Source organism: Siniperca chuatsi, linkage group LG7 (assembly GCF_020085105.1).
Source record: "Siniperca chuatsi isolate FFG_IHB_CAS linkage group LG7, ASM2008510v1, whole genome shotgun sequence".
NCBI classification, from domain to species: domain Eukaryota; kingdom Metazoa; phylum Chordata; class Actinopteri; order Centrarchiformes; family Sinipercidae; genus Siniperca; species Siniperca chuatsi.
The window spans coordinates 24,817,924-24,840,087 of record NC_058048.1 but is presented as its reverse complement, the minus strand read 5'-3'; the positions used below and the strand labels follow the sequence as shown (position 1 = coordinate 24,840,087).

Sequence of the window (22,164 nt, the reverse complement as noted above, 5' to 3'; positions counted from 1 at the left end):
AAAACTACAACACATGAGGGAAGGAGAATATTTCAAAAGAAAACAGGAAATAGCTGAGCACAAACCCAAAACCATGACAGAATTTTACAAATGAATCACATTGTAGGAGTAGACCAGCATGTTGAAGAACCTCAAAGTGTTTTCTCACATTTATTGCCTTAGATAGTGGTTTCGAGCTATTTTTAGATTCGCTTTTCCACAGTCCCTCAAGTTCAACAACAAATCTGTTTACCCCTTCAGAACTTAGTTGAAAAGCATTTCAAGGGCCTGGAAGCTATGGAAGAAGTTATAGAAGGCTATTTCCATGATCGCCAAATGTAAGATAAAACGTGTTTTCAGCTGAACCATTGTAAAAATCAAGATATCAAAACGAAACTCTTAATTTTTATGGTAAAATCATTTTAAAATAAAAACAAATTTAACAATTAACAGTATTTATTTGCGTGTATGTGTGAATGTATTTAGGCTTTTGAAATTGTTATTTTCAATTAATTCTCTTAAGTAGAGATATTGCATTGCTATTCCCAGATACACTGGACATTGATCCTGTGTGACTTCATAACAGCAATACAGCGTTCCAGCATCATTTGCTTTATGTAAAGACGGGCCTGAGCTCAGTGTACATCTCTTCTCTGATTTTATTAGTTTAAGATTTCATATTTTCAGCCATTTGTAATAATGTCTAGAATAACAACAACAGTCAGAGAAGATTTGTTGGAAACAGTGTTCCCTGGCTACACTACTCAGCCCAGTTGTGTGCTGACAGTATAGTACAAAACAGTACCTGCCAACCTGTGCTGGTCTCATCTGCTATAGTAGCTGAAAATATTATGGTAGGATAAAGCCAGAATTTTTATGAGCTTTTTATTTCATTTAATTTTTATTTGAACTGAATTGTAAATTGTAATGGTTTCTTCCTGTGTCTTTTTTGTTAGTCTAACAGTGTTATAACTACTTAGCTGTTTAGTTTAAGTAAACACTGAAATATAAAAGCCTCTGGGGAATAAACGAAGAAGCCATTTTAAACAGCTGTTACTGTACAATTTCATTATAAATTAAAAAAATATGTTACGAACATGTAATCAAAGCTTAATGGATATCAGAATCAGAAATTCTTTATTGATCCCCAAGGGGAAACTCTTTTGTTACAGCTGCTCACTATCACGTCAATGCACACAGGAATAGAAGTACTAATAGAATAGAAATAATAATAAAATAAGTCTGCAAATAGAAATAATAATAAAATAAGTCTGCAACATCATAGACAGTTAGTACCAATGAATACATTAAAATGTTCCTGTGTGAACATATTTAAGCATTGTACTACCCAAGACCACATTGATTCAAACTGGTAGAAAATCAACTACGTTTGCCATCTCGCACAGGAACCCAACCACTAATTTACCAGCAGAGCAGTTGTTAGCATGTCCCTTATGCCTCTTTACCCTTTAACTACCAAACACCAAAATACAAAATGTGCAATAATGTTCATTAAGGAAACAAGTTTCTATGTAAAATTAAAGACCCTAAGAACTGCTAAATGGCCTTTTTTCTTGTGAATATGAGTTTATATTTAAAGAGCTTTCAACAGTAAATTAATAGGGAAATTAGGTCATGGAATGAAAGAAAAAAGAAAACATGAAATTTCTCAAAACATTTTAGGCTGCAATTATTGGTCAGCAGGCAGTAGGTTGCAAACTGTGCTGAGCAGGCGGTTCTGGCGTTAAAAGAAGCAGAGTTTGAAATAGTGTAAAAAATAAATGTGCTATTAGAGAATGCCTCTGATGCCTTCATGAAATAAACAAAGGCTCAAATTGTTATTGCAGTTATTTCAAAGCTGAGGACAACTTGACCCAATGAACATAAAACTATAATAATCAGAAGGGAAGCCAAAATTAAACTCTAATATTACTCTTATTAAACTATAATGGCTTACACTAAAAAATCAAATCATGCCACTGAGGTTCTGCCTTGTTAAAACAGATGCAGAGGTGGTGATTACAGGAGCGCCCTCAGTTGCCTGAATGTAGATCTGCTTGCCTCTTGGGGTTCTAGTTCAAAGCAGGTGCACCTTGGCACATTCACATTCTTATGAAAGCGTATGCATGCTCTCTGGCGATGCTAGCAGCCACCTTGAAACAGACTGATAGCTTCTCTATGGCAGTTCTGATGCCACAGGCAACTTGATGAATGAGAGGAAAAGTTGGAGAGATTAGTTTGATGCTACAGAGATACTTATATCCCGCCTATGTACTTCAGGGCAAAATGCAAGGCATTTGATTCTCAAATGCAAGGCCTCTGACTTTTATGTTTACTCAATTGATACTCAATATGTGATGTTTGAAATTACTTCTCAAAAATAGTCTCATTTGTGATGCATTAATCAATAAGCGCGATGTCCTGGAGGCCGGCGAGGTTGGATGTAAAATGATGATTTTGTTTTGTTTCTTCTTCCTTCTCCTGTAGTTATCTTCTTCTTTGTCTTCCTATTATCCTATTTTTACATTTTAGTTTGAAGTTTGACTTTTATTCATAAAATACATAAATTGCTAATTAAGTACATGTAACTGTAATTTACACTAAAAGACAAATCAAAGACTGTTGTTTTTTAACTTGCCTCCTTGTGTAACCTTTTGAGACAAAATTGTTAAAAACAGAATATTTCAGGATTTTGTCAAGCCATTTCATGAAAAATAATAAATAAAAATTGTAGTATGTACAGAAGAAGAGTTATTGAATCTGCAAACCTCAATAGCAACAGGAAAAATACAGGTAATAGCAGTAGTAGTGGTGGTTTCACTGGAAAGTCCAACAAAAAATGAATCCCCTTGCACATGACAAAATCAAAGAGAATCAGTAGAGTGGAACGAATGGGACAGATCAGCCCAAAATGATGATGATATGGGTGATCTGGGTTTCATTGCAAAGGGCTTTTAGTATTTAATAGACCAAGGGATTTAACAATTTGTGTGTATGTGTGTGTATTTGTGGGTGAAGGAGTGAAAGGAGTACATACGTATGTACGAATGTATTGATTGACTCAAGTTTGCACTGTATGGTAGAAAGTCCAGGGGGGTCCTAAGGGAATGAGGGTAGCAGCTCCAGTGAAAAGACCTTGTGAGGCCATCATCAAGTAATGCCTTTGTCCTTTTTGCCATGTTCAGGTGCATTATCCTTGTACAGTTGTTTCCAGAGAAAAGTGACACTACCACACAAAGTGTTGACAGGAGAGCAGCAGCAAACTACAAAGAAATGCTTCCAATTATCCAAGTTAACATGCATCTCTAAATGAATGAGGGAAACACAAATCAAGATCTGAAGCTGTGTAACGGGTGAATATTTGGGCATGAAACTAAGACAAAGGAGGGGAAAGAAAGAAAAGGTGTGACTAGGGAACTATGGAAATCCACTCCGCACTGCTGGGGGAGTGTGTGCCTGTTTGTGTTGACTGGGATGTTTGAGAGATGGTCCTGGAGGAGCAAACACACCCAACCAACCGAGTCAACGCTCATATTGCTCTCCCTTCACTATTCACTCTACTTTGACTTGACTTTCAAAGGCCAAGGATTCTCTCCCTCAAAGGAGATGCAGAGAAAAACAACAACACTGCAGCTGTCTATGTCAGAAAAGCAACATCTTGAAATAAAATTTCATGTTTCTCACGTTTTAGTTAAGATACGAACTGATTTCTGTTTTTCTCTGCTTCTTTTTCAAAACATTTTTTTGCATGAAGGGCTTTCACAAAAGCCAGAACTGTTCCCCATTAATATTAATATATTGCACCCCTGTTCATTTTCTGACTCTCTGCAGGCACTACAGAGGTGAATGCCACAGGAAAATCATTCACAGTGAGGAGTAGCCTCCAGTTCCAGGTGGACAGACGGGACGATGGCGTCGCCTACACCTGCAGTGTGGAGCATGTGTCTCTTTCCAACCCCTACATGACAACTGAGGTCCTGGAGGTCCACTGTGAGTGCAGTCATACACACCCTGCAAAGCTGGATTAGGTGCAAGATTAGCATTGAGAAGAAATACAAGGATTGAGATTACATTTATGTCTGCAGGTTTAGCTTTGCATTTGCCCAGGATTAGTGTAGGATTAGTTTGCAGGTAAGGGATTAGTACCAAAGCAGAAAAGGGATATGGGCTAAAGCTAAGAGCTGCCCAATGAGTAAAGAACTAACTACTGTTATACTTTTTCAGTGTTAGAGTTAAAGCCTCTAACACACAGTACTCTCATAACGTTCGATTTTTTTGTCTCATCTTCACAGATGCTCCCCATCTGGAGATCACACATTCACTGATTATTCCACAAGAAGGGCAATACTTCAAATTGGAGTGTGTTTCCATAGGCAACCCAATGTAAGTTGGCATTTATTTACAACTTCAATTTGGTGGCAGTTACTATCATGAAAATAGGCAGAAATTGGACTTGAAATGTGATTCCTCTTCATTACAAAATGTCATTTTTCAAGAATATTTCTTCAGCGTATTGAAGTACATGAATGTACATGTCTTTACATTTAGGGAATCATAAGCAGCAAGATGAAAAGAAAATATTGTCTGTATTTTCTTTCCCAGACCTGAACCGGTGCTCTGGTCTAAAGATGGAGGAGAGCTGCCAGACATCGAGCGTATGATTGTGGAGGGCAGGGAACTAACCATCACCACACTAAACAAAACAGACAATGGCACATACCGCTGCGAGGCCAGCAACCACTTGGGGACCAGTGGTGCTGAATATATACTATTTGTATATGGTGGGTACAGTAATAGCTAGTCTTGTTATGGATCAGTTTTGCTGTTGCTTCATATTCAAGCATACTTTGTGCTAACTCAAAAATGGTTGGTGTTATAAAGATACAAAGCCAGCAGGGGGTTTGTCAGTCTGGCAGCTTAACCTGAAGAGGCCAGATATTCAGCTGGTGCATTTTATTATAAAAAAGGCCTCTAAATCAAAAGCATAATAACAAATAATATTAGCTACCGTATTAATACAAAAATAGCTACCTTTTTTTTTCAATTTTAACCAATTTTTCAATAGAAGATCAGCATCTCCTGGAATTACAATGTTTCTGTCAGATAATCTACCAATAATAATGACTGTTGGAGACATGTTTAAGGAACATTTTTCAATGCCAATTTTGTATGACAAGTAGATTGTGGACAGAAACGTTTGACTTAAATCCTTTACCAGTCATTGGTGATTAATTTGTGAATATCAGCAGACACAGACTCCAGCCCCCCATGACCATGTGAAGGATAAACAGGTATAGATAATGAATGTATATTTAGGAAGGCATAAATCAGCATCAGCAACCAAGAATTAACAATGCTGTCTGTGTGGACACAACATGCGTGCGAGCCGCAGCAGTTCAGTAAGGTAGCCATCACGCACAGGTAGAGGTAGGCGATGTGGCCCGGGCGTTACTGTTGGCTCAGGGCTTGAGCATCAACTGGTTCAGGTGTGCTAGAGCAGAGAGAGCTGGAAAATGGGCAGGTAGGGGTGCCTGGAGGTCTGGAGTTAGGAACCTAGCGTCTATAGGCTATTATTAGTATTATCATTAGCAAGCTCCTTTTTGTAAAATAATTAGATGTTAAAATAATTTGACTAATTAAATGTTCAGGCAAAGGCTGTGATATGTGTACATTGCATTTTGTGCCAGTTGGTGGATTGGATAAGTTAGAGTAAAAGATGGCTTTCAACAACTGACCACAAATTTTGACTCACACATTTCAAGTTAATTTTGTGGATCAAATATATAAAATTAACGCCATTTTAGGACCAGCACTGAACTTTCCTCAAGAATTCACTTCCAAATCTTGTCTTGGCACTGTGCAGGATAACCCAGTTTACCTCACTGTACTGTACATATCACTACACAGGTTTATCTTGTGGACTCTTCCTAAGAGGAAACAGGAAAAAAAGTGTTAAGGATGCAGAATTTTGCTTCCGAATACCGCCTGGAGGAGAGATAAGTTAATCCCGAGACAGTAGAGCGGTTGAGAGAATAAAGACAGCATGGTGCAGGAAACGGATCATTAAGGCCTCTGTAGCACATGTTTATAACATTTATCAAATACAGCCAAGTAAAAATACAAAAACAAGAACAGAATATTAAAATTCAACATGGATTTATTTGTTTCCATTTTTGCCAATTAAACAGTCCCACACGAGAGTGCAGTTTGTTTGGGAGTGACTTATCACAGCTCAGACGCTGGACTTATTCAAGCTCACAAGCAGTTAGTGGATGCACAGAAGCTTCTTTGTTCAATTTTAAAGGCAGAGGCTTTTGGGGAGAGAAATCACTTCATTGGTAAAAAAACAAAACAAAGGAAAAGGAAGATGGCACATTTGTCCTTTCAGCTTTTGTTATCTCAGTCTCTTCTTTCAGCATGCTCATTCAACAGGGGTAGGCAGCAATGTCAGGCTAGCCCATATCATCCTATCATATCTGGGAGCCATGTGCTAGACCAAAGTTTCAATTCTCACATTTCACAGTCAGACAGATTTTTTTACTATTTCAAATGAAACAGAAACAATAACATTTGTTGAATTAACCTGGGTTGTTAGAGTTATACATGTGTGTACCAGGGAGTTGTTTGTATTTTTAGATTACCAGAGGAAACAGCAAAACGTATAACCTTAAGCAGCCCTCTCACACTAAATGCAAAGGTCCTGGTTACTAGGGAAGGATGAAAAATTGAGTCGAGTAGGTAAAAGATGTGCGAGACAGGCTCATTTCCACTGATGATGACAGTCATTCTTCAGAGCTACACCGTGTCTGGCTGAATACTTACCGGGTCTCTTCGGATCATCTCAGCCTCTAAGCCTAATTTGCTAATGACAGTAGAGCTGAGTAGCAATGAATGTCATCGCTCTGCCGCAAATTTATCACCGGCTGCAATTATGGTCCTTAATACACTGTATTAAATAAAGCAAGGAAACAGTGTATATGATAATTACTCTGAGTGAGTTGGGATGGTAACAGACAGTAGTTTGGTTAAATACAGTTGAGAAATGACTGCATCTGTTTGTGAAGCTGCAGCCCCGCTTCTCACCCTCTTACCCCTTACATTTCACTCGTCCACTGTACATTTTCACCTCAACAAGCATGATACTTGATGAGTTTTACGTTTTCTGTGTGTGGCTTTTTACTAACCAATCACCATTTTCTTGAAAAGGTAATAGATGTAAGAAATATGAGTTCTTCGTGTATGACTCATCCTTTTCTTAAAGATATTGCTGAAAGAATTTACTCATTCAGAGCTTGAGTCATTTGTGCAATTCTTGTATTTTATTATCTGTGCATTTTTTTCATTATTTTGCCTGTATTCACTGAGGTGAAAGACCAGAATTAACCCACTGCACCAGCCGCATTCACTAATTAATTTGTGCTGTTTGATTTTCCTGTAAGTTTTCGCATGTTGAGCCTGTTCCCCATGGAGAGGTTTGTTTTTGCTTCCTGTTGTTCCTGTTTTCATTTAGCAGACGTCGTCACCTTAGTGCCTCCATCTTCAGCTCCTCTCTCTCCCTCTCTAGCCTCTATTCTTCCAATCTGCTAATGTGACATTCCCACATCAGGCATAGGCAGTCACTGTTGCATCCCCCTCCCAATGGCACCGCCTCAACGCTCCATACACGCACAAACATGACACTGAACACACAGTTGATGATTGATGATCTAACAACCAGACTTTGAGCTAGAAAATAGCATTGTTTTACTACATGAATTCAATACTCTGTCTATTCTTTTCTCTTTGCTTTCTGCTTCATTTTTTATACACAGCACTGTTACCTCACCAGCATTTTAATTACTGTTTCTGATTAGTTTTATTATTGGTAGCTGACATTGTAGGAGTACTTTACCATACCAGGTAGTTACTGTTTGTAAACCATTGCACAAATTTACATCTTTGCAGAAGCAGAAAATAGAAAACACAAGAGTGTTGTAATGGTTTCTACCATTAACAACCAAACAATAACAATACATGCAATTACGTTTCAATAATGCTCCTTGTGGTTATTTCAGTTCATTTCTCATAATGGATATAGTGTTAGATTTGTTGTGAGCAGTTTCATGTAAGAACTATTTTCTTACCAATAGTTCCTACATGAAACTGCTCACAACAAATTTGTGTATTATCTTCAGTAACTGGGTCATGATTTCTGGAAAGAGACATTGCTGTTGAGTTTTTCAAATGTCGTTTTTTGGTGCTTTGAGCACCACAAGCCGAGTGTCATGTAGTCCCATTATATTCAGAATATGCAGACATCTCTATGGCCTATATCTCCAAAACACGGCAACTCACATCAAAACAATCTTGATGGATAAATAGCACTACAGGTAAGAAGAAAAACATGTATTTTTGATTTTGGGGTGAACTGTCCCTTTAAAGGTGCCCTGTGGAGTTTTCCTGTAAACAAACAAATGGTATGTTTATATTCAGTGTTTCTCACCAAAACACATTATGTGTATCATTGAGGTCTACAAAACATGTTGAATGCATTTTCTTCCTCATAAGATATTTGCAAAGTCATTTTGTTTTAATATTTTAAATTGTGCATTGTTTACATCCATGTTTACCAGTTTGCAGTCTTACTGACTGCCTTTGCAGACACAACTATCAATCAGTGGAATAGCTTGCAACTGGCGGCAGGATTGTGTAACACATCGACCACTTGTATGTGGGTCCCTGTGCACAAAAACAAAAAAGCATTACATAGCATTACAGTACTAGTGGTTAAAAAAAACTCCACATGGTACGTTTTTACATTGTAAGGACTTGGCCTCTCATAATGATGCAGGGGGAAAAATCTGATAAAAGCCATGACTTTCCTTTTCTGAGCAACTTTGCCATTTATACTTTCCCTTCATCATAGATGGTCCGATATTTGTTATTGAATACTCTAGGTGTAGGGGAATGACGTGTTACCTGATACCTGAATGTTTTAAAGCAGATTAAAAGTCCTAAAGGGATTGCTTGCTCTCAATATTAAAGGGTTGGTCCACACAAAATACAAAAACATTTTCTCATTTACTTCAAGTGTTGCAGATAGTTTTGGTTTTATTTGCCCAGTTTTTGAGATTTTTGCGTCTAAGATCTATTCTTCCAAAACAGTGGTTGTGAATGATATTTGTCATCATTTGTGATGCTCAAAGCATTAAATTAATGGCAACATGTGCCTCAGACAAATTATTAGACAAATATCTTTCAACCTGGGTAAACACCAAAACTATCTGCATGACTACATATGTTTATTATTAATTTTCGGTGAACTAACCCATTAAGGATGTACATTGCCAATTATGCATCAAAAATCTCAGTATGTACGCCTTTGTTTTTCATCTTGTCCTTGTCGATGTATCTTGTGCTGATCTCCTTGTGACCGTTTCCAGTAACTTTAGTTAAGCATGCATTTGGCTCTGACAGCAAGCTTCGCTTTCCGTCACTTCTGCACACTGTCAAAGTAAAAACTCAGAAAAACAGACCATGCTAATTTCTCATGTTTCCTTTGAACTTTGTGGTCACCTTTTTTATCATGGTGTTATTCCCCTCGTCTTTCCTTTCTGCTGTCACTGTCTGCAACCATGGCAACAGCCAAAGACTTTCCAGGGCCTACAACAGGTAAATATCCCACTAGACGATCATTGCAAGCCAGATTTATAGTATGTGATGCTGGATCTGGATCTGGGTCAGGACAGATCACGACCTCCACACAGCATGAGCCAAACCATCACCATGCATGGATGCTCACTCTGCTGACGCCAGCTGCTTTCTCTCCAGCCATGTCACAGGCTGCATAAGTTATCACACAATATGTTTCTGGTTTGGTTTGACTTTGCACAATGAAATAGGCAGCTCTGTCTGAGTGGAGCTGGGCTGGAGATTGTGTCTATGTAAATATTTGATTTCAGATCATGTGATTACAGCAGAAATGGAAGGGAAAGTCTAAAGTTCTTTTTAGGAACTCTTTATCTTTAACGTTTCTGATCACATAGTTCTCGAAAAATATTTCTGTTTACCATATTTTTAGGTACAAGATTCCCAGGTCAAAATATGGAGAATTAAGTCATTGATGTCCCTGTGTGCCACTGAAATGTCTAGTTTTCCTTTTATGACAGTGTGTGTAGTTTCTTTTTTATAAGATACTTTATAGACTGGTATTTTATTTGATAGTGAGAGACATAGGAAATGTGGTAGGGCAATGACATGCAGCAAACGGTCCGGCCAGCTGGGAATCAAACCGGGGACTCACTGCTCAGGGCATTTGCACCCATATGGTATGCGCCCTAACCACTCAGCTATCGGGTCGCCTGTGTGTGTTTTTAATGTTGCCTCTCTGTAGTTTGTTCCAGGGTTGACATAAGAATAATCTTTGTATTTACATGTGAATTAAAGCTCAAATATCTGGTTGGACAAGTATAAATACTTAATGGTCATTTACTCACACTTTAAGGTGAAAGCATAAGTAGCAAGTTGTGTTGCGATGACAAGTTCAGCTGCAGTGCAGCAAGAGCAGTTCAGTTTGTCTCATTCCTGTGAGCAGTGTGCACCAGCCAAGTGTGATATGAAAATTGCTTATGCCCCTTGTTGACAGTGGAATCACCTGTACAGATCATTATATCCATCGATATGCAACCAGAATTTAGTTAATTCAACTGTTGTAGCAAAACAGTTATTGCGTCAAAGTCTGAAGTGCCTGCTTGTGAGTCCCTGATAAAATAATTGTGGTGGTTCTATTCTGCATGGAGTTAAATAAACTGCATGTTTCACAACTTCATCTTTTTTATTTTGAGCGTCCCACACTTTGGGTTGCTGAAAATGAGGGTTGCATTCCCTTAACGGAGGAGTATAATGATGTTTGTCGGAACATTCCCGCCGTCATTTCCCAGGGTCACTTTGCAAAACTGAGCACAAGCCATAGCCATTCATCAGATTGAGATAATGAGAGCACACAAGGTGCACAGTAAAGACACAGCCACTTACAGTTTATTACAGCAGACACAAAGGCATGCTCCTGCCTTGCAAACCTTCAGCTCGCTCTCTGCCCGGAGGATGCCTCATGTTAAATAACACTTATTTAAAAAAACCTGATCCTCAGCAGCAGCTGCTGTGGCAGCAAGCAAGGTGAAAAAACAAAATATAGTATGTGTAGAGCCTTTGGCAAAAAAAAACTCACTCAGAGCTAGACTTTAGTTTTCTTGCAGCACATTGCTGTTGCTAATGCACATTTGAATTGTGCAGAGATTTGTGGTATTTCTTATAATGATTCTTTTATACCTTAATTCAAGCACTTCACAGCAGTGATGTCATGTTGCTCTAAATATGACAGAAGCTCATTTGGGACTGTTCTGCTTTGTTCGCAAGTGTTAAAGCTACATCTGGATTTTTTCAGGACAATTGCAGGAGTGAAATATTTTTAAAGAATGTCTACAGCTGCAGTAGACAGCAGCAAAACATCTTGCAGATGTTAATATTATCTCTCCATTTTCCCTCCATTCCCTCCATCTCTGTCTCTGTCTTGTTTCAGATCCTAATGCTTTAGGACAACATGGACCTGACCACGCTTTAATCGGCGGTGTTGTTGCAGTCGTGGTCTTCATCACTTTGTGTCTGATAATAGTTCTTGGACGATATCTGGCCAGACATAAAGGTAAAAGAGGTCACTTGAGCTCTCTTGAATAACAATTTTCTTGCTTGGAGTAAATGTATATGTCTAGTGCTTTCAGCAGGTGGATAACTTGCTGTGGCTCTGTATGTCTACAGGGACGTATCTAACACACGAGGCCAAAGGAGCAGAGGACGCTCCTGACGCAGACACAGCCATCATCAATGCTGAGGGAAACCATGTGCATGCAGAGGAAAAGAAAGAGTACTTCATTTAGACTTTGGTTACTCTTTTCCTTCATTTAATGACAACTTTTGACAGCAGACTTGCAATTTTAAGCTGCCTCAGCGTCACTACATGATCTGTTTTACTTTACTTACTATTCTTTTGTCTTCTCCAGAAAGCTCATGCTTGGGTATGCTTGTTTTCAAAGCATTCGCTGACAATATAGCCTTCTCCTTTTGTAATCAATGTAAACCATGTACAATTGGATTGTTTCCATTTCAGTTTTATGGTGCCTAAATGCTTTACATTTTTCCGCATTTCTTTCATCACTTGCATTAACTTCATTCACTACTCTCTTAATTGATTGTTATACAACTTTTTGCAGATTTTTTTAAAATTCAGAAGTAACAAGAAGTGTGCTTCAACTCAAGTTAGTCAAGTCTTAGCTTTTCAAACTGTTTTGCTTTAAGAACAGAATATATTAAATAGATCAAACATTAACATCAGAAGAATCTTTTTAGGGATTTGGATGTTGCTTGGAGTTTACCCCACCACAGCCATACTGCATACATTCAAAAAATCGTAAAATAGACCAGACACTTTGACAAAACAAAACACAGAAGCACAATCTATGTGATTGTCTCGAAATGAAATCAACTCCCTCTTAGCACTGTCTGTATATTTCTGCATTGATTTATTTTCAGTTTTCGCTCATGCTGCTGATTTGTACCGACAGAGAATAAGTTAGAAAATTAAAGCACAAAGTCTGAGGACTAACATGGAGGGAAAACACATCAACTGTTTTTTGTCTCAGGATTCAATATGAGTCTAGATGGAGATGGTGTCAGACATGTGATGAAAATTTCAGTACACTTGCAGATATTGTCATGGATGAGGAACTTTAATTTTGGTTGGCGATTTAATGTAAGATCCAAACTGAATGAGTGGAACCTTGTGGGGGTTCATTATTTATGTTAAATTTTATTGAACAACTATGCTCAATGTGTGGATATTGCTGTAAAATACTTTGCTAACGTGAATATTGGTGAACAATATTGTTGAATCTTAGGATCCCTGACACATTACAATTTGTATATTAGCATATACAGTATTTAAAGTATTCCACAAGTCTTAATTTTTTTCCGTTTATCAAGAGGTTGTTTTGCCAGACGGCATGTAAATAACGTGTAAGTAATCAATTTTAGTAAAAGATAAAACACTGGTTATAGCTTTTAATTTCAGGTCTTATCAGTTCCTGTCACTTTGATGAGATTGTTTTCAAACTTTTGAGATTTTTTCAAACAGGGATTCTAATGAATTGCTTAAAATGTAAAAAAAAAAAAAAAAAAAAAAAAAAAAAAAAAATCTGGTCAAAATATATGTATTTATTATTATGATTGATTGACAGTTATTATATAATACTATATTGATTGATATTATTGCTGTTATTACTAAAGTAGTTGTCTGACATTAACTTTTCCATTTTTTAATTCTGTAACTTATCATAAAAAAAGGATCACCGTTATGGCCTTTGAGTTTGCTGCAAACAGTACTAATGACATGTTGAGGCATTGGTGAATCAGACATCCCCTCACTGTATATAGTCACTGTATCAAAGAACCACATTGCCAATGCTCATACATGTTATTTTGTTAGTTCAATATGATGCTATAAATAACTCATTTTGTACAAAGTTTTAATCGCTGTAATTAATTTGCTTTTTATGGGGGATGTGTGAGGTTTGCTTTTTTCTCAGTATTGAATATTCATTTTTCAACTATGCCACTGTAAAAAAAAGAAAAAAGAGAGAGACAAAGTGTGGATTAAAATATGAACAACTTGAAAACTGCCAATTTGGTGTGACTAGGTTTGTACTTTGAAATGCACTCAGGAGTAATTACAGCGCCATTACCCACAGTCACAATATCAGACTGCATATCTACAGTTATATATAAAGGAGCATGTTGAAGGACAGTGCTATGACCAAAGCTGCACTGTAATTGTTATTCCATGCAACGGTTGAGTATTACTCAGCCTTTAGTATTAATAATATATGCAAAATGTTGAAGGATTACAAAAAAACATGAAGCTCCTCAGGAAGATGGCCCGAGGCTCTCAGCACCGCTCATGTTTTGTGCATTAATACAGGGTGACAAAAGGGAGACTTGAGTCTCCCCGAATTCCTCCCTGTCTCACTGGAGCTGAGTTCGATATGCTTGAAGTGGCTAAATGAAACTGCACGCAGATGTCAACGCAGCAGGTTGCTGTTGCCCTTGTTTTAACAAACATGAGAGAGGAAGTAGGCTGGCTGAGGAAAACAGGAGGCAAACCACTTTGTGATTTGACATTATGGTCAAGGATGTTAGGATGCAGCTGATTGCTTTAATTGGTAGTGAAATTATATCACTTAATAGGAAACTTTATTGATCCCTGTGGGGAAATTAGATCATTGAAAAGCAAATAGTAATAGCATCTAACAGGAAAAAATACAAATGGAATAAATGTACTAAACAGATGACAAAATAAGAAAAAAAACATAGATATAAGAGTGAAGCAGTAACTGAGTGGAAATAATTGTGGAGTTCAAATATATGCAGATGTGTATGATTTATAGATTGGTACAGGTATTACTAGCATCCATGTCTTCTTAATTACTGTAAGGATTACGGCAGGATAAATATGTGCTATAGATGAGGATTAGTATGCATAAAAATGCAGTCTATACAAAATCAAGTAGTAGTGTGCTTATGAAAATACCATGAATATATGAGGGAAATATGGGAAGGTTCAAAATACAAGTATTCCAAGAACACGGTGTGTGAATGTGCATTATATCCACATTATTTAAAGAAGGCGGTATGTATGGACATGAAATGTCATGGTCTGTAGACGAGCAATATAAAAACTACGCCTTATCAAATTTACATTTGACTAAAGCAAATGCTAATTATAGTATCTTACATTTAGTAGTAATCTGGATACTACACATACAGTAAACCCTGCCAATTTAGAAAAATAAAAGAAAGCACCTTTTATGGCCCATTATCAGTGCTTCAGTGACACAGATGAACTTTTTTTTTAAATTTGAGGATGGATATAATAGCCTTGTGAAGATTACTGAGCTCATATTAAATATCTCGACATCCTTAAAGGGTGATCTCATTCCAGGACACGGGACCCGAGTCATTATGATCCTCCATTCTTCAGCTCCCATTGACCTTGAGCATAATGTTGCTTCCCAGCAGACTAATGTTGCCATTATCTACACACTGTCCGGCCAACCATCTGCCTGCTTCACACAGCGCCTCACTCCCCCTCTAATCTCGCAGAGACGGTTCCCAATGCTCACTTCATAATCATTACCACCAAAAGCCCAGCCAGTTCAAATAAACATCAGCTCCTACTATCACACTCCTTCGTGTTATTAAAAGCTCAGTGCTTCGTTAAGCTATGTAAATTGAGATAGACTGTCTTGAATAATGCCTGGCAGAAAATAATACTAAGAATCCATCATAATTTTGTAATTGGATATCGGGGCACATACGTGTGCAATCGTAAATAGTGAGTTGGAAAATGGATTTCCTCTTTGCCCTTGAAATGTGAGAACCATACCCTGCAATGTAACAATCACAGCATGACCTCTGAGGAGGCCTTGTAAGTCTTACTAAACTGAAGAAACTGATCCACACTGTACCCTGTAGGCAAGGTCCATATCAGTCCTCCAGCTCACAATAAGCTCTTATCATAGCAGAACAGAAGTCTCTGACAAAATCCTTCAGGGACGAATTGATATCTTAAAAAAACATTATTACACTTACCGTAAACATATTAGGTCTACAGCACATTTCTGATTTTGCAGTCTTGAACATTAATTCTTGAGCTAATAGTCCTTGCAGTTGTATATTACAGTCCTGTACAATTAAATATTATTTGCCTTTTTCTAGTGTCAACTACGAGACTCTGGTAGAAAAGTTAAGTTTTTTACAGTAACTTGGATCAGTCTGTTATCAACACAGTTTTTTTCTTTTTCATCCCACAGTTCCGCTGTAGATTAGTGACAACTGGAGGAGCCATTGCAAGACTGTGCATGAAAGGCCCGCCAACCCTGACACAAATAGTGGTCCTTTTGGATTAACAGAACGTTTTATGTAGAAATAACAGTAATTCCACTTGTTTTCACTATCCAAGCATGTAAATTGCCTTGTGTAATTCACTGGGTGATTTGCTGAGGAAGTAAAAGGATAAAAGGATTTCAAAGATGGAGTGGGATTGCAAAGCAAATGCAGTGTGCTAAACAGAAGTGATGAAGAATTTTTTGTCCTCTGGATCATGTTTTTAATTACAGTTTTAATAGGTATTAGTGACACAGTGAAGTAACCCAATGATTCTTCCAAACCTTGAGTCAATACTGTATTTACCAATAACAATAATCACTACATTCCCAACTGGGAAAAATCTGTTTTTTTAAATTGTATTAATATTGTGTCATCTTTCATATTGCCTGCCAGGCAGAACAACTATTTTGGAAGAGTTTACTTGTATATCCTCCTTTTCATTTTCAGAACTTTGTGTTGGGAGTCTGTTATCTTTGCCCTTAGAAGCCTGGGGTTGCATTGTTTATGTAAATGGCTTTTTCTTTAATTGACAGCTCATTCTAAAAGGGAATTGGATAGAATAATAACGGCATGTTTACAACACTGCTGCTACCTTGAAAAAAGGAGTAAGAAAAAAATCTTATAATGATGCCAGCTAGCATTGCAGGTACACTCCTGGACCATCATGGATTTGTCAAAATACCTACAGCTAGATTAGCTAAATGTTTTCTTACTTTTACATATGTTCAAACAGCACATTTTCATATAAAGATAATATAGGTGGAGCACAGCTGAGCCTTCTGTAGCCGCTTTTGACTTATAGCTGCAACTTCACGCCTCATCTGCTGAATCAGAGGGCTGTAGGATATTATCTTGAGATGTGTTTTGCCTAATCATATTTGATGAGATTAAACAGATCACTCACACTTCCACTTGTGACAGGGCCGAGTGGAAGTTAGAAGGAGTCAAATGATCTGGAACAAAGAACATGAGCTTGTGTATCCCCCTGGATGCATCACCATGTCATTAGTCTAGATGAATGTGTACAGTCAGATACAATTCCCTTGTTTGCTGCATGAGGGCTTCCACTTTGTGAGGCAGCAGCTCCGCTGTTCGAATCAGGCCACATGCAGGCCTGTGGATTGATGACTGAAACAGGGCTACCCACTGTATTTTAAAGTCATTCATCCACACTGACTCACATTCTCTGTGGTGCATCTTCAAATAGTCTGCCCTGGGATTGTCTGTCATTTGATTTATTCTATATTGTATTTTTAGATCTAATTAAAACAAACTTTTCTGTATTGTTTGGCTGAATTTAGAATCGTGCAGGCCCAGGAGAGTACATAAAGGGAAGCCTTGTCTTGGATAGTCTATTGGGAAAAAAAGCTAGTACCTGTGGCGTAAGGTATGCAATAAATAGTGTACCATCTGTTTGGATTTGAGGACTTGAGATTCTTCCAAGGAACTCACCAGAGACTTAATTAAAGTTGGAATATTAGTGAGTGGGAGACTGATGTTCCTCCAATAAAATGACAACTATAGGAAATCTTAGCATTTGTTTGATAAAAGAGATGATTTTTTCTTTAGAGTGAAAAAACAGTGCTGCACTTTTTATTAGTGTGTGTGTGTGTGTAGTGTTTAGATATCATTTTGATGCTTTTTACCAGTGGTGTTCTTCTAACCATGCAATCTATTAAAGTTCTGTAAGCTATTTTAAATGCTAGTTTCCAATTATCCTGGTGGGGTCTGTCATTTCCAGCTAATGCACACATCTAATGGAAACACAGGAAATGATGTACAGTATATTCACACAGGAAATATCATGTTGAATGTGGAAGAGATATGTTAGTGGCTAAATGGATAGTTAGCCAGTTAATAAGTGAACAAGAAGTCACCATTTTGGGGAAATATGATATACCACTAGCTCATTGTCACCTTTGACCAAACACAAAAATACCTGACTTTTGTTGTATGTACTGTTGGAAGAACTTAAGTTGTCGAAGTTGTCATGTTTCTGAAAACTGTAGCTCAAACATTTGTTGTCATATGCTTGTGTGGTTGAAACCATTGCTTTACTACTGTAGTTAGAAGCGTGTTTGGCATTTATTATTAAAGCCTTCCTGATTGCACCACTAACGTGACAAGAAGATGATTGTAAGGTTTACACAACTGGATGATGTCCTAAAGCCATTAATAGTGAGGAAAGTTAGTCATGTGTTTTATGGACAGGACAACAATGAATAGGATTTAAGGAATTCAAAATCAGAATCAGAATCAGAAATACTTCATTGATCCCTGAGGGGAAACTCTTTTGTTACAGCAGCTCACTATCACATCAGTGCACACAGGAATAGAAGTACTAAGCAAAATATAATACACTATAATACAGGTAAGATAAATTAAGTACCAGGTGGGTATAAGTATAAAATTAAAATAAGTGTAAAGTACAAAGTGGATTTACTGGTTGATGATGTATGTAAGGTATAATAATACAATGTAATAATACAAGTAGTAAGTAATAGAAGACACTGTCCAAGATGGCATGTAGTTTGGCCAGCATCCTCCTCTCTGACACCACCGACAGAGAGTCCAGCTCCACCCCCACAATGTCACTGGCCTTACGGATCAGTTTGCTGAGTATGTTAGCGTCTGCTACCCTCAACCTGCTGCCCCAGCATGCGACAGCATACGGGATAGCACTGACCACCACAGACTCAAAAAACTCAAAAAATAAAACAATTACAACTAGATATTTAGTGAACATATCATTCTTCATCCTGTGTATTCTATTATAGGAATTTCCTTTTCAAATAACAAACACTCTCCAATTCAAACATAATATTAATTTGTAAGCATTGTATTGAAAAGGTTTCAACAAACTGCTGTGCCTGCAGGATGCCAGCTGTCTGGATGTGCATGGACATCACGTGTTGGCATCAGCCTCATTATCATCAAGGTCCTCCTCCCTCTGGATGTTTTCTTTTTTTTAGGATGTATAGTAACGGCATAGGACAGCATCACATCTAATTGCCCCTGGTTTAAAATAGCATTAGTAACACAACATGTGCTTTGGCTCAATGCACTGCTGTCTGTTGTTTGCACTGTTCTTTTATCTATTGCATCAATAATCACATATACATACATATATCTTACATGTAGACACTTCATTCTCTTGCAAGTGATGCTCACCATGTGTTTATTGCTTAAACATTTCACAACTATCTCATTTATTTTACATGAAATATTTAGTAGTAGGGATTTCTTAGGTTTAACAAAGTTGCACAAGAATGTCATTAACCACAGTGTTTGAACTGTGGTGTAGAAGGTGGTCACAACCAGTAGCTCTGTAAGTTCCAAAATTACCAAATTAGTCGCTAAAGCCAGAAATGTTCTAATTCTACACAAAGTGGTTTTAAGCAGAGACCACTGTTGTAAATTGACAAATGTACCCATGGTTTGTTGTTTAGGAATTTAACTGTGCACTTGAGTTTCTCTTTCTCTTAAAATATGCATTTCTGGCAGACTAGATACTGCAAGGCCTGGAGACCCCAACAGTCAGTTTTACATGTTTCATTTCAAACATGAAAACATGTTTGATATGACCACCAGTTAGCACCAGTTTTGCCACATCCACCAAAACAATCTTCAGAAAAAAAAACTTAGCTGCATGGTTTACAGAAAAATACAGTATGTCTGATATACTCTCTCGAAAATGTTCACATAGAAAATAAATCTGCTCTGATCTGATTACACACACAAGCACTTTCTAAACCCTAATTTAAATCTATATCTGTATTAAAGCACTTTGCAAAGATAAATCATACTTGAGAATTGGTCAAGGAGTGACATAGCACATTGCAAGCATATAACAAGGAACTTTTGTTAAAGAGTGCATACAAAAAGAGGACCAGTGGGATTGCTAAGGCTTGAATACTTCCAGAGCAGCGTGCCAGTCGTCTTTATGATGCCAGTCAGTGTGATGGTGAGCCTCAGGGATTACTCCAGACAGACAGCTCAGTAAGACAACTGATTAAATAGTAGTGAGAAGAGAGAAAATGTTTAATTCAGCCATATTTAGTATTCATGGGATGGACAGCCATACAAGAGTTCACCTTGAGGGGTCATCAGGAGAGAAGGTCCGGAATCCCAAAGAGCTGCCAGGCCAAGTTTCCATATAGCACTTGGAAACACAACTGATTGTGTTTTTAATTGCTTTGATTATCGAGTTTACTTTGGCTGAATTGAAAATGGTAATGCAACACATAGCGAATTAACAGACTGATATGCTGTGAAAAGGAGTTCTGTTATGCCGCTCTTGTGACATTGTGATAGATTTACCAGCAAAATCAATGCTGAAGTTCAAGTGGTGGATATAAATTAATACGATCCCCATACAGTCAATCCACTGCATTAATGCATTACAGTCAACTTTGATATGCTTGTGTGCATGTTTTATGGCATTATAGAGTATCTTACAAAATTAAGTGTTAGGCTGTGTTAGGAGGTTAAATTTTATTATGTAAAATAATTAACTGCTTATGTCTCCAAATTTATTATATATTATATGTACAACTAATGCTCTAAAATAACTTGTGGAGGAGTAGAGTATAACTGTGCTACATCTAAGAAAGACAAGGTATGATTAATGCTCATCCAAATGGAGTCTGTACAGTTATTTCCATTATTTGCAACAATCGCAAAGATCAATAAATATTGTTCATGTTAGGTATAGAATAATGTGGGATGAAGCCACTGTGGTGTGCATCGTTTTCAGGACTATGAAGATTTCTAAGCATAAGTTTGGAAATTCTTCATCTTAATACTCCTAAAACCTTCTGTTCAGTGTTTGCAGCTTCAAGTAATTCAAAATAATACTTTTTATATTAGCTTGGCTCTGTGAAATAGTGCCAGCTATAGAGACATGATGAAATCCCTGTGTTGAAATACCTCACTGTGACTTTCAAAACTAATTCAATTATATGCATCACCAGTTCAGTAGACCTACAGAATTGGGTTATTGTCTGAAATGATGAAAAAAAGAAAAATACCAGTAAATCATGTGTGAATGAAGTTTAATGTAAAATGATTTTCACAAAGAGTTGCCAAAAGTGGGCTTCAAAAACAAGGGCTATGATTTCTGCAGTCATTTGCCAAGCTATTTACTCTGTATCAACTACAGATCCTATTATGCATCTTCAGATGTATTCCTATAGTTGGGCAATAACATAGTGGTAACACTTTAAGTCCCCCTATTTAACATTTATAAACGGTATACAAATATGTAATAAATGGTTTATAACACACTAATGCAGTTGTAAGCAGATATGAGGACAGTTTAAGTGTTAATTAAGTAACTTTTCCTATGGAGACATATTTTGTATTATTACAACTGTATTTTACTTTATTGTCATTTATTTTCTGTTTATACAGCAGCCTCCTTATGGGAATATACTTATTCAGAGGTGTTATCGTTTTTGATAAATACATTAATAACACTTATATCTACTTACTACTACATTATAGTGTGTTATGAACCATTTATTAAATGTTTGTCTACTGCTTATAAATGCTTAATAGGGGGACTAAAGTGTTATCAATATGCTGTAGGGCCAAGTAGGGCAAACAACAGAAAAGATTCAGCACAGCACAGTGGAAACTTTTTTTCTACCCCACATATGCAGACTGCATCTATAGCTGCCGGAAAAAAAGAAGTATGCGTCATGCACTGCTCTGGAGGAATAAATATTCCAAAAATGTACAGTATTTTTTCTTATTATGCTGTATAGGCTGGCTCATTAAATCAAGGCTACATGTTTGGGTTTTGATCGATAGCTCATTGCATCAAACATAGAGTGTGAATACATCTGTGGAAAGTCAATATGGATGATGAGCTTCATGATGAGAACCAGGAGATTCCAGAAATGTTGTCAGTGGGTAAAAGCAAAGTTGATTGATTCAGAAGCTGATGTGTTTTTTCCCCTCAGTCCTTTCATGATTCAGCTCCTCAATGTCACCCCAGTAAGTCAAAAGTAGTGATATAAGTACGCAATGGTCTCACCAACAATCTTAGCCGTTTAGGTACGGTCCCGTTCCCCACTTTCATTTAATGTAAAAATATTAATATGTCACAGAACAATGAAACGCTGTGAGGCATGTAAGTGGAAGGAAATGAACACCACCACCATTGCCCCAACCTTTGCCACCTGCACCACCTTGTCTCCGCAGTTT

At 37.4% G+C, this 22,164-nt stretch overlaps 1 protein-coding gene across 4 annotated transcripts in view; it reads left to right on the top strand.

Annotated features, from left to right (window-relative positions):
• Positions 1-13,692, top strand: part of cadm2b (cell adhesion molecule 2b) — a 164,811-nt gene extending 151,119 nt beyond the window's left edge. For 3 of the 4 annotated variants that reach the window (XM_044202895.1, XM_044202894.1, XM_044202892.1), the window contains 6 exons: positions 3,811-3,969; positions 4,272-4,362; positions 4,582-4,760; positions 9,604-9,630; positions 11,537-11,659; positions 11,773-13,692. In XM_044202895.1, coding sequence (XP_044058830.1) covers positions 3,811-3,969; positions 4,272-4,362; positions 4,582-4,760; positions 9,604-9,630; positions 11,537-11,659; positions 11,773-11,891 — 698 coding nt within the window. In that variant the 3' untranslated portion in view covers positions 11,892-13,692. The remainder of the gene's footprint in view (positions 1-3,810; positions 3,970-4,271; positions 4,363-4,581; positions 4,761-9,603; positions 9,631-11,536; positions 11,660-11,772) is intronic. The other variant, XM_044202893.1, reaches the window with a different exon arrangement.
• The last annotated feature ends 8,472 nt before the right edge of the window (positions 13,693-22,164 follow it).